The sequence below is a fragment of the Rhinopithecus roxellana genome, chromosome 15 (genome assembly GCF_007565055.1).
Source record: "Rhinopithecus roxellana isolate Shanxi Qingling chromosome 15, ASM756505v1, whole genome shotgun sequence".
Classification (NCBI taxonomy): domain Eukaryota; kingdom Metazoa; phylum Chordata; class Mammalia; order Primates; family Cercopithecidae; genus Rhinopithecus; species Rhinopithecus roxellana.
Window position 1 is genome coordinate 72,312,574 of NC_044563.1, and position 18,505 is coordinate 72,331,078.

The following is an 18,505-nucleotide window of genomic DNA, read 5'->3' on the forward strand; positions in this document are numbered from 1 at the left end:
CACACACAAGTGCCCCATGTGCTTGAGGAGGAGGCGACTGTCATTGGGATACCTTGCCATTAACTTTTCCATTCTAACTGCAATGTGCCCTGGCTAAGCAAGACAGATCTCTGTCCCTTATGCTGCCAGGAGCTGTCCGCTGATAACAACACTTGTGAGGCGTACAGAGGAGATAAGGCTCAAAACAGCAGCAGCAGCACTGTCTGGAGAACCTCTACAGAGCCATGTACATATGAGGAGTCTGGGGCTAAGCGCTGGCTCTCTACAAGGTCCTCCTCCTACACCTTGAACTCTCATTAAAGGTTTCTTTACCCACAAACACAAGAAAATATCTTTGCCTAATCCAAGACGACAAAGATTTTACCCCATTTTTTTCTGATACATTTTAGAGTTTTAGGTTTTTACATTTAGATCTAGGACCTACACTTATTTTGAGTCAATTATTGCATATGGTGCAAACCGTGGATCCGAGTTCACTTTATAGATATCCAATTGTTCCTGCACTATTTGTTGAAGAGATTATTTTTTCTGCACTGACTTGCCTTTGTACCATTGTTGAAAATAATTGATCATATATGTATGAGTCTATTTCTGAGACAAAACCCTTTTGAGGATTGTGTAGCACGGAGGCTCATTAATCCTCTCTAACACTTGTGCCTCAATATTCTCTGCCGTTTCATCCATTCTTCTAGTTATGGTGTTAGCTGAAAGAGGAACATGTACCACCTTTTGAACAGCAGCCTCTCCTAAAAGTTCATGACAAATGTCCTTAGCAGCAGGCAGGATCAACTCTTCACCAATACTAAAGGGCTTCTTAGCTTTAATAACGTGGTTAGCCACTAAGAACGATGCTCTCAGTACAGACACACTTAACGAAGTGGTGGCCTTCAATAATTACTTCTGTTCTCTGTGTTCATGTTTTTTCTTTAGAAAAACGCCAAAGACTTGTCTTGTAATGCAAGGTGCTTGGTCTCCAGGTGGTGAAGCAGTTTTGAAGTTTTCACGCTTCCTTGAATAGCGGGTGACCACATAACATACAAAGTGGGCTTAAAGAATGTGAATCACCTGTTGCAATTAACCCATAATTTAAGTAGAACTTTTGGCATTTCCTTTTTTTTTTTTTTTTTTTTTTTTGAGACACAGTCTCGGTCTGTCACCCAGGCTGGAGTGCAGTGGCACAGTCTTGGCTCACTATGACCTCTGCCTCCTGGGTTTAAGAGATTCTACTGCCTCAGCCTCCTGATTAGCTGAGATTACAGGCATGCACCACCATGCCTGGCTAACTTTTTTTTTTTTGGAAACATGGGTTTCACCATGTTGGCTAGGCTGGTCTCAAACTCCTGGCCTCAAGTGATCCACCTGCCTTAGCCTCCCAAAGTGCTGGGATTACAGGTGTGAGCAACCACACCTAGCCTGGTATTTTCTTTTAAGTGCAGCTTTTTTTGCTGGCAGTCTTAGAGTCTTCTGCTCATCATTGGGTCTCTCTGACTTTTCAAAGAAGCTCTCCAGTGATGTTTGCTTTTACTCATTTTAGCTAGGGTTAGCTTGTGGCTTACCAAAACTGTGACTGAGACAAGTGTGCAGTGCAGGAAAGAGACACAGACAGAAGTGGTAAATAAAATAATGGGCAGGCCATGCACAGACTAAATTAAGTGTCGGATTCTGACTTAAAACTTGCCACCAGATAGAGCTGTGCAATTGAAATACATCGACTCACTTGCCTCTATAAAGTCTGCCACCAGATACAGCTTAATTGTCACTTGCCGGTCACTGATAGGGTTTTGATATGAGTCTGCAGGCAACCGTTTTATTTTGGTCTCTGTGCAATCAACCCTCTCTGCTGTTAATCTGTATTTGTGGTCACTCCCCAGCAACAAAATACCTACCTCCTAGCAATGCTGGATCAGCTCCACCTCAGATCATCAGGCATTACATTCTCATAAAAAGCGCACAACCTAGATTCCTTGCACGTGCAGTTCACAGTAGGGTTCGTGCTGCTATGAGAATCTAATGCTGCTGCTGATCTGAGAGGAGGTGGAGATCAGGTGGTAATGCAAGTGATGGGGAGTAATGCAAGTGATGGGAGATATAAATACAGATGAAGGTTTGCTGGCTAGCCTGCCACTCACCGCCTGCTGTGTGGCCCAGTTCCTAACAGGCCGTGGACAGTACTGGTCAGTGCCCCTGGACGTTGGGGACCCCTGCTCTGCCTAATGCCCCTTATCTATGGGGTCTTCCAATTTGGTGAGAACAGAAATTATTCCTGGTTTGTACGTGCTCCACGTATTCTTCTCTTCATACTTTCAGGTGATTCTTCCCCTGGCCTTGGGGGGCTTTGTCACATGCGTGTACTGATATGTGCACAGCTGAAGGGCTGAGATCTTTTGCAGATCTCTGAGGTTTTCTCTGTGCATCTATTTTCTCTCTGATACTCTGCTCTACAAACTCCAGCTGCCTTGGTCACTCTGGAATTTCAATTTTGTCTCCTCAACTCAGGGACACCACAGAACCTCCCAGGATCCTCCGCCCTCTGCCATGGTGGGGAAACTCTTTCTAGCTAGTAATGTTGGGCAATTGCAGTACTCACATTGTTTGTTTCCCAACTCAGTGTCTACTGTCCTTGATTGTCTGATGTCCTGTGTCTTGAAAACCGGGTTTCATAAACTTTGTCTGGGTTTCCAATTATTGAAGATAGAAGGGTATGTCTTTTCCCTGTTATTCCATCTTGGTTGGTGGGGAAAGCCTGCCTGGCATTCTTCTAAGTGCTGGATCTATTGGAAGTGAACAAAATGGACAAAGTCCTCGGCTTCAAACGGCTTACATTCTAGAAAGAAAATGCAGACAATAAATACATGAAAAAAATTAATATGCATAAATGAATGTTTTCTGAAAATAAGTGCTGTTGACAAAATGGTAACAGGCCTCTCTGGGGAGGTGACATTTGAGGAGATGAATTACAAGAAGGGAATTGTCACTGGAAGAGCTAAGATAAGAGTGTTCTAAGATAAGGAGATATGACAACTCCAAATGCTCCAAAACAGAAATAAGTCTGGCTCGCTTGATGGGGCAGATGAGGTCAGGGTGGGTGGAGCATAGTTGAGGTGGTAGATGAAGTTTGCACAGTAAGTTAAGCTCAGAGTAAAAAGGGCCTTACAGATTGTTGTTCCAAATATCCATTGCTACATACAAATACCCCAGAATTTAATGAGTTAGAACATACAACAATAATTCATTTTGCTCGTAAATCTGGGGGGTGCTTGGTGTCAGCTAGGCAGCTCTTAGGATCTCTGATATGGTCATCTTCAGGTGGTGGCTGGGGCTGGGGTCATCTCAACACTTCTTCATTCACAAGTCTGGAGCCTGGAGTAGGTAGAAAAACAACTGGAGGCTGGAATATTTCTGGCTCATTGGCTATCTTCTTTGTTCTCTTTGTGGTCTCTCCACGTACATGTAGGATAGCCTAACTTCTTACATGGTGGATGAAATCTTTTCCAGCAAGTATCTCAAGAGAAACTGCCAGAAGCTGCAGGGTATTTTCAAATCTAGCCTTGAAAGTCACCGTGTCACCTGTATCACATTCGGTTTATCAAGGTAGTCACCAAGACCCATCCACATTCAAGGGGAGGAAGTATAGACTCCATTAATTTCTTCCTGGGAGAATGTCAAACAGTGTGCAGACATGTTTTAAAGCCACCACAGTCATGGCAAAGAGTTTGGATTGTATCATTCCAAGGGAAAGCCATTGGTGGATTTTTTTTTTTTTTTTTTTTTTTTTGAAACAGGGTCTTGCTCTGTCACCTAAGCTGGAGTGTAGTGACTCAATCATGGCTCACTGCAGCTTCAACCTCCCAGGCCCAAGCAATCCTCCCACCTCAGCCTCCTGAGTAGCTGCAAGTACAGATGTGCACTACCATGCCCAGCTATTTTTTTTTTTTAAAAAACTTTTTGTAGAGACAGGGTCTCACTAGGCTTGGATTTTTAAAAAGAGAATGACGTGCAATGATATACAATTTTAATCAACTGCTCCATCAGTATTACTAGATACAAAATAAGATAATCAATTAGTATTTTTATATACCAGCAAAAACAATTAGAAATTAGTCAGATGTATTGGTGCATGCCTGTAGACCCAGCTACTTGGGAGGTTGAGGCAGGAGGTTTGCTTGAGCCCCTGGAGGTTGAGGCTGAAGTGAGCCAAGTTCACACCACTGCACTCCAGCCTGGGTGACAGGGCAAGACCTTATCTCGAAAGGAAAAAAAAGAAAGAAAAGAAAATTTAAAAATGATACCACTTATAAAAACATTTTTAAAAACTCAACTACCTAGGAATAAACTGAACAAAAATGTGTAAGACCTTTATGAAGTAAATTATGTAACTTTATTGAGAGACTACAGACTAAATAAATGAAGGTTTATACCATTTCCAAGGACTCTAAGGGTGATTACTGTACAAATGTCAGTTCTCAAATTGGTCCACAGATTCAAGGCAATACCATTCAAAATAACCACAGTTTTTTCTGCAGAACTTGACAAACTAATTCTAAAATGTATATGAGAATGCAAAGGATTAAGAATAGCAAGCTACTCTTGGAGGAGGAGGAGGAAAAGCAAGAGGGTGAGAAGGAAGCACTTGCTGTACTTGACATAAGACTTATTATAGGCCGGGCGCGGTGGCTCAAGCCTGTAATCCCAGCACTTTGGGAGGCCGAGACGGGCGGATCACGAGGTCAGGAGATCGAGACCATCCTGGCTAACACGGTGAAACCCCGTCTCTACTAAAAATACAAAAACTAGCCGGGCGAGGTGGCGGCGCCTGTAGTCCCAGCTACTCGGGAGGCTGAGGCAGGAGAATGGCGTGAACCCGGGAGGCGGAGCTTGCAGTGAGCTGAGATCCGGCCACTGCACTCCAGCCTGGGTGACAGAGCGAGACTCCGTCTCAACAAAAAAAAAAAAAAAAAAAAAAAAAAAAAGACTTATTATAAACTCACAGTAATTAAAGCAGTGTGATATTATCACAAGCAACACAAACAGAAAAATGGATAGACAAATAGACCAATGTAATAGAAGAAAGAGCCCAGAAACACACTCCTGCATATAGAGATACTTGTTTTATTTTTTTGTTTTTGGTTTTGGTTTTTTTCATTTGTTTGTTTGTTTTGAGATGGAGTTTCACTCTTATTGCCCAGGCTGGAGTATAACGGTGCTATCCCAGCTCACTGCAACCTCTGCCTCCCAGGTTCAAGCAATTCTCCTGGCTCAGCCTCCTGAGTAACTGGGATTACAGGCATGTGCCACCACGCCCAGCTAAGTTTTTGTATTTTTAGTAGTGATGGGGTTTCTCCATGCTGGTCAGGCTGGTCTTGAACTCCCAATCTCAGGTGATCCACTTGCCTCGGCCTCCCAAAGTGCTGGGATTACAGGCGTGAGCCACTGTGCCTGGCCCAGCCACTTGGTTTATGTCAAAGATGACATTACAAAAAAGGGAAGGAAAGGATAGTCTTTCCAATAAATGGAGTTGGAATAATTTTGTATTCACATGGATGGAAGGAATGAAAGAAGTGAGGGAGGGAGGGAGGGAGGGAGGGAGGGAGGGAGGGAGGGAGGAACAGAGGGAAGGAGGGAAAGAGGGAGAGAGCTATAGAAATACTTGGACATATGACCTGGGAGATGTGTACAAGAATGTTCATAGCAGCATTATTCATAATATCCCAAATTTGAGACAACCCAAAAATTCAACAGTAGAATGGATAAATAAAATGTGGTATATCTGGCTGGACATAGTGGCTCACACCTATAATCCCAGTACTTTGGGAAGTGGAGGTGGGAGGATTGCTTGAGCCCAGGAGTTCAGCCTAGGCAACATAGTAAGATCCTGCCTTACAAAAATGTTAAAAATTAGCCAGGTGTGGTGGTGCACACCTGTAGTCCCAGCTACTTGGGAGGCTGAGCTGGGAAGATCACTTGAGGCCAGGGAGGTTGAGGCTGCAGTGAGTCGTGACTGTGCCACTGCACTCCAACCTGGGTGACAGAATGAGACACTGTCTCAAAAGAAAAAAGAAGTGACATATCCACAAAAGAGCATTTTATAGGGAAAAAAATGAATAACCTACAGCCTCATACACATACATAATTTTTTTTTTTTTTTTTTTTGAGATGGAGTTTTGCTCTCGTCACCCAGGCTGGAATGCAATGGTACGATCTCTGCTCACTGCAAACTCCGCCCTCAGGTTCAAGCAATTCTCCTGCCTTAGCCTCCCGAGTAACTGGGATTACAGGTGCCCTCCACCACACCTGGCTAATTTTTGTATTTTTAGTAGGGACGGGGTTTCACCATGTTGGCTAGGCTGGTCTCGAACTCCTGACCTCAGGTAATCTGCCTGTCTCCGCCTTCCAAAGTGCTGGGATTACAGGCGTGAGCCACCGTGCCTGGCCTGAACCTTAATTTTTAAAAACAATATTTAATTAAGCAGACACAATACATATTACATAATTTCATTTATAAAAAGTTCAAGATCAGGGAAAACTTTAGTATTTAGCAATGCATTATAAAATAATAAAACTATAAAGAAAGACAAGTCAGGAGTGTGGTTATCTTTATAAGGGAGATGAGGGTAATATTGGGAAGGGGTGAGTGGGGCAAGACCTCTAGAGTTTTGGAAATATTCTGTTTCTTGATCTGGATGGTGCTTATGTGGCATTTGCTTTATAATAATTCATATAATTGTACATATATGTTTTATGTACTCCTCTATATGCATATTTCACAAAAAAGGTTTTTAAAAACCAAGTTCACTGTGGCTACTGTGTAGGCAGGAAAGTGTATAGGCAGGAAGTCCAGTTGTTGAGTAAAGACAGGGTGGAGGCTTGGACTAGGGTTGAGAAGTGGTCAGATTTAGGAAATATTTCAGAGATAGAAGTAATAGGACTTGATGTGGAATGTGAAGGAAATAACAAAACAAATACACTGACTCATAAAACATAAGGCTAGAGCACGCAACAGAATTAACAAAGCTTTTAAAACAGAAAACATGAATGTGAGGTGCTAGGTTGTGTGAGTAGGTATTAGATGGAGGACTTCTGTCCAACTACCTCAGGGAAGACATAGAAAAGCTGGAAAAACCAACACTTGACACAGATTGTGCAGGAAATGAATGAAGGGTGACATAATTAAAGGGAGTAGTTGACAGTTTACAGGTTGAAGATGAGTATGTATTGTTTTATTCTCTTTTGCACATTATATTATTTTCAAGACATTTCATACATTACTTCTCAAATAGATTTTTATTTACTTATATCATTTAGATCCACAATTAAAGGCATACCACACTACTTCAAACAAAGTAGGCAATCCATAAATTGACTGGGCTATGAAGTCTTGAGCAGGCACCTCACACATCCCCCAAAATCCAGGATCAGCCATGGTAAGGGAATACGACAAATACATGATCGTGGCTATTTGGCAGTGCCTATATAGTATGCAATAAATACTAATAGCTTTTACAGTATTCGCTTAGTTTTAACTTTAGGATGTTGCTGGAAATTTCATTTTTGTTACAACTTTTTATCATTACATAGACTGATGGGTATGGGAATGGGATGGGGAAGGGGTAATACAGAAATAATTATTAGAAACAGAAGTTTGTGGGAAGGGAGACTTCTCAATCAAGCCATGTTATTTAGGAAGTCTTCCTGTATGATTCAGGGTTGATTTGAGAATCATCCAAAACCAGGCAATCGTGATGACAGCAATGTCCTGTCTGGAGTGGCTGCTGCAAAGACGCCAGCTGCGGCCAGGCTGTGTGCTCCAGAGAACCAGCTGGAGCAGGGAACAGACGGGTGCCCTGCCTGCTTCCAAGATGGCAGGGCAGGAGCCCCGCACCCCCCCCCCCCCCCGCCCCGGCACAGCTGCATCCACCCAGCCACAGCTGCAGACCTGGGCATCCCTGTACTCTCAGAGACCTAGGAAGCTCCTGCCCCTGCAGGCTCAGAAGTGCCTGATCCCACTGCTTGGCCTCTCCCCACTCCCCACGCCCACTCTGATTTTGGAGCAAAGTTGAGGCCGAGCCCAGATGCTGTTGCGACCTGGCCAGGCGTGCTTGCGCTCAGGGCAGTGCTGACATGCCAGCCCCCTACTGCCTCAGCCCCCTTTGGACTTTGGACACCAACAAGCATGGGAGGGAGGCTGAGGGCAGCTCAGTGTGGGCCTACAGACACCCCTCAACACAAACAGCCTGGGTGCCATGGGTGCTGCAGACAGCAGGTTGACAGTGGCAGGAGGTAGTCTCCTGGGTAGAAAGGGGTAGGTCTTGATGAAGCCCCCACCTTCAAACCAGGGATGACCTGAAGCCTGGGGGCTGGGCTGCCAGTTCTGTGGACCAGAGTGAGAAGTTATCATGCTTTTTCTGGGCCCACCTACGGCTACCAATGGATCAATCAGCATGCACTTTCTCCCCTCTGAAGCCCATAAAAACCAAGGACTCAGCCAGACTCAGGCAGACAACAGGATGACCTGCTTGCAGATAGGAGCTACCCACTCCAGCTCTCCTCTGCACTGACAGCTGCACTCATTGGGACAACCTGCCTGCAGAAAGGAGTCATCCACTTTGGGTCTTCTGAGAGCTGTACTGTCACTCAATAAAGCACCTCTTTGCCTTGCTCACCCTCCAATTGTCTGCATACCTCATTCTTCCTGGATGAGGGACAAGAATTTGGGACCTGCTGAATGGTGGAAGTGAAAGAACTGTAACATAAATAGGGCTGAAATACACATCTCATTTGCCATGCTGTGGATGACAAGGAGATAAGACAGGAGAGAAGAGCTGTGGCTCTTTGGGTAGCCCAGACCTAGGAACTCCCCAAGCCAGGGCTGTGACACCCTCTTTGGGACTCTGCAGTTCCTGGTGTCTCCAAGCTTCTGGGAGCCACCACATTCCCTGGTACCAGCAGTGGAAGCTGCTTGCGGTATGCCTGGTCCAGCTGCAGCCTCACAGGGAGCCAGTGCCCATGCTGGCTCCTGGAGCTGCCCAACCTGCCCTAGCTGATGTGCCTGGCTATGTGCAGTGGCCACACCCCACACTCGCTCACTCATGCACCCCTTGCTATCTGTGCCTGGCTTACCCTTGGCAGGCATGGGATCCGGGCTGATAGCATGAGCTAAGTGCAGCCTGCCAGGCTGAGTGGGCAGGATCCCAGTGGGCCCAAGCAAAACTTGGGCAAAGGCACCACCAGCCACAGAGATTTCTGGCTGGCAAAGCGACATCCCAAGGATCCCATGATAATAGGAGGAGGGTTTTTTTTTGTTTGTTTGTTTGTTTTTTCCAGACTTGTGGGACAATGAGATAAGGTTAAAGTGGTAATTTAAAAACTCTTTGGAGGGCTGGGTGCAGTGGCTCATGCCTGTAATCCCAGCACTTTGGGAGGCTAAGGCGGGGGATCACTTGAGTCCAGGAGTTTGAGACCAGCCCGGGCAACACGGTGAAAGCCGGTCTCTACAAAAAATACATAAATCAGCCAGGAGTGGTGGCACATACCTGTGGTCCCGGCCACTTGGAAGGCTGAGGTGGGAGGATCGCTTGAGCCTAGGAGCAGAGGTTGCAGTGAGCTGAGATCACACCACTGCACTCTAGCCTGGGTGACAGAGTGAGACCCTGTCTCACATACACACATACAACTCTCTGGAATCTCTGATTTAGTATATGATTTAGGCACAACTCTCCCTTTCATACACAGCAAATACCTTATGACATTAAAAATTTTATCACTGGGCTGAATGAGAGTTAATTTTGTTTTGATAGATGTTTCAGATTCTATTACAGTCCTCACACAATGTTTACTGTGAACCAGGCACCATTCTAGGGACTTTACCTGTAGTAACTCAGTTCTCTCTACAATGCTGTGACGTAATCCTCATTTTATAGATGAAGAAAACAAGGTACTGAGAGCTTGGTTAAGTAACTTTGCTAAGGTCACAGAACTGGAATTTGAAGCCAGGCAATCTGACTTTAAAAGAGTCCATATTAACTGAGGTGCTAGATTGCATATTTCTTTGGAAACAACGGAAGAGGATATCATAAATTCAGGAACTTCCTTAGGCTTCTTCTGTTAGCTTATAAACTATGGTTGCATTTTCATATGACATACGAAGACAATTATCTCCTCCTCTACTTTATCCCTATTGCTTAACCCTTTGGCTTTTTAGCAACACCCAGTGGTAGTCATTCTCTCCAGTGAGTCTCAGAGTTAAAAAATTTAGCTGGTCTCAATGACACATTGTACTTTGGGGACTCGGGGGCTCGGGGGTAAGGGGGGGTAGTGAGGGACAAAAGACTACACATTGGGTACAGTGTACATTGCTCGGGTGCACCAAAATCTCAGAAATCACCACTAAAAACCTTATTCATGTAACCAAATGCCACTTGTTATCCTCAAAAATCGATTGAAATAAAACAATAATTTAAAAAAGCACATAACCCCCCAAAACGTAGCTGACCTCAGCTTTAAAAAAACCTACATACATTTGTTATTTTTAAAAATATTGCATAGTTTATTCGCACTCATTGGTCAGCATCCTCAGTTATGTCTGCTTTGAAAGAAAATTCCGCTGAGGGTTTTAAGTTAATGATGCAGGATATATAATTAAGATTTTCAGCTTTGAAAAATATGGAAATACGGTACAGCTGTGTACTGGATGTGGCGTGCTACTGTTAAGTTCCAGCACTTTAAGGAACGTTCAGGATTGACTAATACACGAATTCATTCCCAGAGGTCACTGAGCTGTCATAATTGACAGTGTTCCTTGAGTATGAAAAACCGGGAAAACGATGCAACTTCCAAACGAGGGAGGATGGAGAATGGTATTGGAAAGTAACTTTTCTGCTGGGCTCAGGAGTTTTTACATGTTCAAGCTATAGACAACTGTACCAACACAATAAAGACTACGTGATCTAACTATTCTACAAACGGTCACACCTGCCCAAACTAACTGGAAAACAGTTTATAACTGGAATTAAACAGTTTCTGTTCTTTAATTAATGAGATTGGGGTTCTTGAAAAGCTACAGCGTACGAACTCTACCCTGGTCCATATCTGCTTTTTGAAGCCCTCCCCAGAACCGCTCTCCCTTCAGCCTTGGTGCCTTCCCGGATATACCCTCTAGAGGCTTCCCTGGTCCCCATCCCGGACGTCAGCCTCTGCACCTAGAGGCCGGCTTAGAGGGAAGACCGGCAGAGGCGGGGGAGACAGGAAAGAGAAATGGTCAATTCCTCCTTAACTCCGGGCCCCCTCGCGGGCCTCACCCCTCCTCCCGGGGGCTGAGATTGGAGAGGAAGTGGGAAGGTTCCAATCTGTTCCTCACTCCAGCGCCCTCATGCCCCCACCCTTCTCTTCAGCTCGGGGCTTCGGCGCGCCTCGTCCCCGCCCTTCGCCCCGGGAGAGGAGCGGGCGGCGTGGGAGGGCTCGCGGAGAAAGGCCCAGAGGGGTAGACGACCTCCCTCCGGCAGCCACTTCCTGGGCAGCAGGGACCCAGAGCCATCCGCCCGCGGGCGAGCCAGGCCCGAGGGCAGCCCCGGAGACCGCGGTGGCCGGATGCGCGGGCACGTCACTTCCGGGCGGTGCAGCGGCGGCCGCTTGGAAGATGGCTGCGCCCTGTGGCTCGGAGCTGCCCGCCAACTCGCCGCTAAAAATCCCGAAGATGGAGGTGCTCTCCCCGGCTTCTCCTGGTGGCCTGAGCGACGGAAATCCATCGCTGTCCGACCCTTCCACGCCTCGGGGTGCCTCCCCGCTCGGGCCGGGCAGTGCGGCGGGCTCGGGGGCAGCGGCGTCCGGGGGTCTCGGGCTGGGGCTGGGGGGCCGCAGCGCCGCCTCGTCCTCGGTCTCCTTCTCCCCTGGTGGCGGCGGTGGCGGGGCTGCGGCAGCCGCCGCCGCCGCTTGCCGGGGCATGTCGTGGACGCCGGCCGAGACGAACGCGCTCATCGCAGTGTGGGGCAACGAGCGGCTGGTGGAGGCGCGGTACCAGCAGCTGGAGGGAGCCGGCACGGTGTTCGGCAGCAAGGCCCCCGGGCCAGCCATGTACGAGCGCGTGTCCCGGGCCCTGGCCGAGCTGGGCTACGAGCGGACCCCGTCCCAGTGCCGGGAACGCATCAAGGTAACCGGCCGCCCGGCCTGGGGCAGCGAACCAGAGGCAGAGAGAAGGCGGGGAAGCGGGCCTCGGGGGCAGGGGCCGGTCTGAGGGCAGGGCTCCCCTCCGGGGCCCGGTGGGCGATTCGCATCTCCTCCGCCTTTTTCTTCTCTCCCTGGGAAGGGGGCTTTTTCCCAGATGGCCGCCAGCCCGTAGGTTTCCTGAGTTTGAAGTTGGGCGTGCCTGCCGCCGCCCCTCTTTCTTGCCAATTGAGGATGTTCCTGCGCTCTGAAGTTGGTAGTTTCTCATTGTGCGCCGTGCGGCAGTCCCCGTGCCGCGGGCGCCTCTTGCCCCACCGCCGGGGCTCCTCGCTTTGTTTCAGGCGGAGGGGCTCCCAGTCAGAGGCTTACCGGCCGGGGCGGGATTGAGGAAGGGCAGAAGAGGGGGCATTGAGCCCCCAGTTTAGGAATATTTAATAAGTGGCCGTAGCGGAGCCAGAGAAAAAGCGCCTTGGGACGGCTGGCCTTTGTGTCAGTCGCTTTGCTTCTATCTTGAGCTACGAAGGACGAGTAAGACTAGAGATGCTTTGGAGAATTGGAAAGGCTTGATTGTAGCCGGATTGTGTATTGTTACCGTGGAGTTAGTGGACACCATCAAAGTTAGCTTGGCCAAGAGTTGGTCTGGAATTTGGATTGTCGATGCCTCCAGAGTTAAGATTGGCTTGAGGCCCTGCGGTTTCTTAGGAAACTCCTTCAGGAAAGCCAGTTTTTCCCTGCTTCAGTTACTGTGCCGGATGTGGTGACAAGTAGAACTCTCAGTGTGCATCTGGCCATCCTTGTGTACCTGCATGTTTAAATGCAGAGGCTTAATTTGGGCTAGAAATCTTAGCCAGGTTAAGATTTTGCTACTACTACTGACTTCAGGCGTTCATATTTGTATTATTGGCAGATAAGGAGTTGTATTTTAGTTAAACTCATTTCCTCATTGTAGTGGCTGCTAAAAAGATTGTGGTAGGATTCTCCCAGGTTTAACTGAACTGCTTATGCTACTTAGTCCTATTATCTGTGCACTTCTTTTCTGATACAGCTGGCACTTTTTCTGGGAACTTCTTGAGGGGGGATAAAAGCCACCAAGAACAATCATAAATAAGAATGATCACACTAAAGAACACGAATAAAGTCTAATAGGCGCAATCATGAGTTAGAGTAAGCTAAAGGAGGGAAATTGCACCAAAGTTCTCTAGGTCTTGGCTCCAGTAGTATTTCTTTGGGGATGTTGTTGCTTAGAAAACTTGGTCCAGAAACTAAGATATTTAAAACCTTCTATTGTTCAAGCAATTTGCCACCCATTAATTACTCCATTACTAATTTAAATTAGTGTATTTGATAACATGTATCTTTGGAACTTCTTAAGCTCTCCCTTTTTTTTTTTTTTTTGACAAGGACATTAAAATAGTAGCTAACAGGACAAGGCTGCTCTTCTCTGAATCTCATTTGTTCAGAGTCATTAAGGTTAAATTTTAACTTTTATTTATGTATATTTAGAGACAGGATCTCCCTCTCTTGCCCAAGCTGAAGTCCTCCTGGGCTCAGACTCTCTCTTTCTTGCCCAACCTGAAGAACTTCTGGGCTCGAACAATCCTCCCCAGTAGCAAGGACTGCAGGCATGCCCCACCACACCTGGCTCCTTAAAAATTTTTTTTTTTTTTTAGAGACAGGGTCTTCTGCGTTGCTCAGGCTGGTTTTAGCTCCCTGGTCTCAAGCTGTCCTGCCTCAGTCTCCCAAAGCACTAGGATTACAGGCGTGAGCCACTGTGCCCAGCCAAGGTTTAATTTTTGGGAGAGTTTTTGTACTGTCTTGGTTAGCGTCTATCCATGACCTTTTCTTGAGTTAGAAGTGCACTTTAGGCCGGGTGCGGTGGCTCAAGCCTGTAATCCCAGCACTTTGGGAGGCCGAGACGGGCGGATCACGAGGTCAGGAGATCGAGACCATCCTGGCTAACACGGTGAAACCCCGTCTCTACTAAAAAAAATACAAAAAACTAGCCGGGCGAGGTGGCGGGTGCCCGTAGTCCCAGCTACTCGGGAGGCTGAGGCAGGAAACCCGGGAGGCGTAAACCCGGGAGGCGGAGTTTGCAGTGAGCTGAGATCCGGCCACTGCACTCCAGCCTGGGCAACAGAGCGAGACTCCGTCTCAAAAAAAAAAAAAAAAAAGAAGTGCACTTTAGGCATTTTAAACTGTTTTAGCTCGATTAATTTCTGTCCGTAGAAACTTCCCAATCACACAGAAAAAGTGTATTGTCAAAACGTCACTGAATAGAAATCTCTCCATAAAATTGTTTCTCAACCAGGGAGTATCTAATTGGGTTGTTTCATTGTCCAGTTATGAGAAGGATAACTTAAAGTAAGAAAAGGAGATTTATCTTACTTGAATAATTTTGAATAATTTTTAAAAGAGGATCGACTTACCTGTGTCCAAACAGGTAAAACCAAGTTGACCTCAAGCTCTTAGGATATTTTGAGAATGTGCTGTTGAGTATGGGTTCTCTGATCCATTGTAGCTGTTAACAAGGAGGGCAGATAACTGTTTTGTGTTTTAAAGTGCTCTACTCTTTATGTGATTTCAATCAACCCAGACTTTTTCATTAGTAAGTTTTCATTAGTTGAGTTTTCCTGCCAGATTGATAAGCTAAGGACAGGTTCTGGTCTCTCTTATTCACTGCTGTACTAGCATATAGTAGACACTACATTTTTAAAATTTGTTTTAAGTTTATTTTTAATGGAGACAGGGCTTTGCTCTGTTGCCTAAGCTGGAGTGCAGTAGCGTGATCATAGCTCACTGCAGCCTTGAACTCCTGGACCTAAGTGATCCTCCCGCCTCAGCTTCCTGAGTAGCTAGGACTATAGGCATTTACTACCACACCCAGCTAAGTTTTGAATTGTGTATTTTAATTTTTTTAGAAACAGGATCTCACTGTGTTGCCTAGACTGATTTCAAACTCCTAGGATCAAGTGATCCTCCTACCTTGGCCTCCCAAAGTGCTGGGATTATAGGCGATAGCCACCACACCCAGCCTTATTTAATTAATTCACCAAATGAAACCTAGAAAGAGAATTTTGGAAAATATAAAAATCTGCAGCAGTATAATTCAATAATACTGCTGTTTAACGCAAAAACAGACTCTGGAACCCAGTCTGAAGAATACTGCATTTCAGGAGATTTAGTATGAATGTAATTTTCAGCACAGAAGCAAATGTGGTCACTGAAATCATATTCCTACACAATTATGAAGTGGATGTTCAAGTAACTCAAGATTATGCTTGTGAAAATAAAACTACTACCTTAAAATCTCAGAGAATCTCAAACCTCTGAAAACAAGTCATTAGATCCCGGTTTCAGAAATGCAGATTTAAAACAAGTAGTTCAAAAATCTTTCACTTTGTTGTGTTGATGAGAACTACAAAAAGAAACTTAGTAATACTTTTTGCTTTATATTTTACAAAATAGAAACAAAGTAGTAAGATGTGGAAAAGGAAAAGGAGGAACTTCTTATGCAGAGTAAAGTACGGGTGAACTCAGTGTCAGAGGCTCTCAGAGAAGGAATATGTGTGAATCAATTATATTTCTGGTCTAATATATTTGAAATTCCTGTCAAAAATTCAGTTTTGAGCCGGGTACAGTAGCGCTTCCCTGTTGTCCCAGCTACTTTAGAGGGTGAGGTGGGAGGATCGCTTGAGCTCATGAATTTGAGGCTGCAGTGTGCCGTGATCACAGTACCTGTAAATAACCACTGTTCTCCAGCTTGGGCAACATAGTGAGACCTGGTCTCTTAAAAAAAAAAAAGAATTCAACTATGAAACCCAGTAAATAATTTCTTCTAACTTTAAAAGGAAGAGATATATAGCAACTTTAATTTTTCCATGCAAACCTTCCTTTAGTCAGATAATTTCTGATTAGCAGCCTTCCTCACACTATATAAAGGATCAGGAAGCTGAGTCTTATTGCACCCTTTTCTGACCACCTTCCTGAATCACCTTAAAGCATGTCACTTACCTTCTCTGAACTGTGCCTTGGTCCTCTTATCTATACAGTAAAAGTACTAAAATTATAAGTAGTGAAATTGAATTAGTAATTTAACTCTTGGATTTTGAGACTAACATCCTACTTTTGAATACTGTCTAAATGAACATATTTCTAAGCACACAAGATTTTAATTTACAGTCAGATATAAACATTTGTTTATTGCTGCAAGTTTGATTTTGATGTCTGTCATCTTATTGGTATTTGCTCTGTCGTTTGGGTAAAACGGATGTATTTGACACTGCCTTACTATATAGATTGTTTATCTTGAAGTTTTGTTGCATTTTTGTTTGTTTACAGAGGAAAATTTGTCTGCTAACAATTTCAGCCCAATTTTGGAGTCAGATACACAAATCTAGGTAGTTTTTTGTCTAGTGATTGCATGATTTTTCTCTTTTACTATAGGCCTTTTCTTCATATCTCCAGTCACCGAATACTGAAGTACTTACTATGTGGAGGACTGTCTGCTAGGTGTTAGGATGAATAAAAGAACTGTAGCTTTAAAAATAAAAATAAAGAAAAGAAGTATAATGTACAATTCCTGTAGCCCAAGAGCATGAGCATAAAATCCAGTTGAAGCTTGTATACATACATCAATGAGTTAAAAGCTGGACAAGACAACACAAGGGATGGAAGGCGGTACTTGATTTAGTGTTGTTTGCCTAAAGCAGACTGTAAGCGTCATGACTTCAAAGGAGGGGCAATCTCATTGCTGGCCATACTGTAGTAGTTGAAAGACCTATCTAGACCTGGAATTCGTGAAAGCATTCACTCTGAGCCAGATGCTACATTCACACTTCAGTCAGTTAATCTGATGCACTGCAAAACTCATTCTCGAGTCCCATATTTTTGGGTGTTCTCCAAAAATTTGCCTCTTGAATGTTGGCTTTGTGTCTTTGAAACAGATGTGTACTTCTAGCTGTGCCTCAAGTTGAAATGCAGGGTGATTGTATGTGACCTAAAAGATTTGCCTTTTCTGAATCAGTGCTGGTCGCTCATCAGACAAATTTTAAAATGCTAAAAGAGGCCAGGCATGGTGGTTCATGCCTGTAATCCCAGTACTTTGGGAAGCTGAGGTGGGCAGGTCATGTGAGCTCAGGAGTTGGAGACCAGCGTGGACAACATGGTGAAACCCATCTCTACCAAAAATACAAAAAATTAGCCGGGCGTGGTGGCACACACTTGTAGTTATAACTCCTGAGAAGGCTGAAGTGGGAGGATCGCTTGAGCTTGGGAGGTGGAGGTTGCAGAGCCGAGATTGCGCCACTGAACTTCAGCCTGGGTGACAGAGTGAGACCCTGTCTCAAAATACATAAATAATAAATAAAAGATAAAAGAGCCTTCTGCTCAGAAAACAAAATGATTAATTTTCTAGGGACATTGCTTAGATTTATTCATCAGTAATTGTCATCATCTTTGGAACAAATTTTGTACTTTAACAGGAAAATCACCATATAGTATATTTGGTCTTTCATTTTAGCTCTGAAGCCTTGCAATTATTTATTTGTACGAACCAACAGGGCAAAGATAACTAACTTGGAGCAAAAAACTACCATTGTCCCTGATAAGCATTTTAATAGACTCTGCCCATCTCTGAGGACTTCTTTTTGGTGTTTGCATACAAGACATTTCTTCTGCCTTCTCATCGAAAGATTTCTAAGAAATATGATAAGCTACTCAAATAGTTCATAAGGAAGATTTAGATTTATTCTCTGTTATTTTTGATATATTTAGTCTCTGTTGTTACCATCCCAGTGTTATCTGAACTCTTGTGCCTTCCCGTTTGCTTATCTGCTTATGAATTTGACAGAGGTTTGATGTGTATCCTCGAAGAATAGACCATCTCTGACTACCAATCATATGCTTATACTTAAACTTTCCGTTTTAGAAGGAAAGGAGCTCACAAGCACATGTTAAAACTGTGAATGAGTAGGATTCTGGGTTTATTTTCTGGCATTTTTGGAAATATAGTGAAGGGTGGAATTAAATATTCTGGTTACTTCATTAAGAGGATATGTTAAAGGAAAAAATAATTTAGAAAGCATGTAGTACGAATAGTACTGTTCCATAAAATTTTGTGATGATGGAAATATTCTCTGTCTACCTCAGTTCAGTATGATAGCCACTGGTCACATGTGGCTGTTTAGCCCTTAAAATGTGAGGCATTGTGCCTGAGAAACATAATATTAAATTATATTTAATTAATTCAATTTTAAATTATAAATAGGCATATGTGACTAGCGGCTACCATATTGAACAGTGTCAGGTAAAAAGTTGTTATTCACAGTATTAAATTCATCTTTGTAAAAGG

At 44.6% G+C, this 18,505-nt stretch overlaps 1 protein-coding gene across 6 annotated transcripts in view; it reads left to right on the top strand.

Moving 5' to 3' along the window:
• The first annotated feature begins 11,167 nt into the window (after positions 1-11,167).
• The window catches only part of MSANTD2 (Myb/SANT DNA binding domain containing 2), a 34,535-nt gene continuing 27,197 nt past the window's right edge, over positions 11,168-18,505 (top strand). For 2 of the 6 annotated variants that reach the window (XM_030918149.1, XM_030918150.1), the window contains exon 1: positions 11,168-12,142. In XM_030918149.1, the coding sequence (XP_030774009.1) occupies positions 11,366-12,142 (777 nt within the window). In that variant the 5' untranslated portion in view covers positions 11,168-11,365. The remainder of the gene's footprint in view (positions 12,143-18,505) is intronic. The other 4 variants (XM_010384624.2, XM_030918143.1, XM_030918148.1 and 1 more) reach the window with 3 other exon arrangements.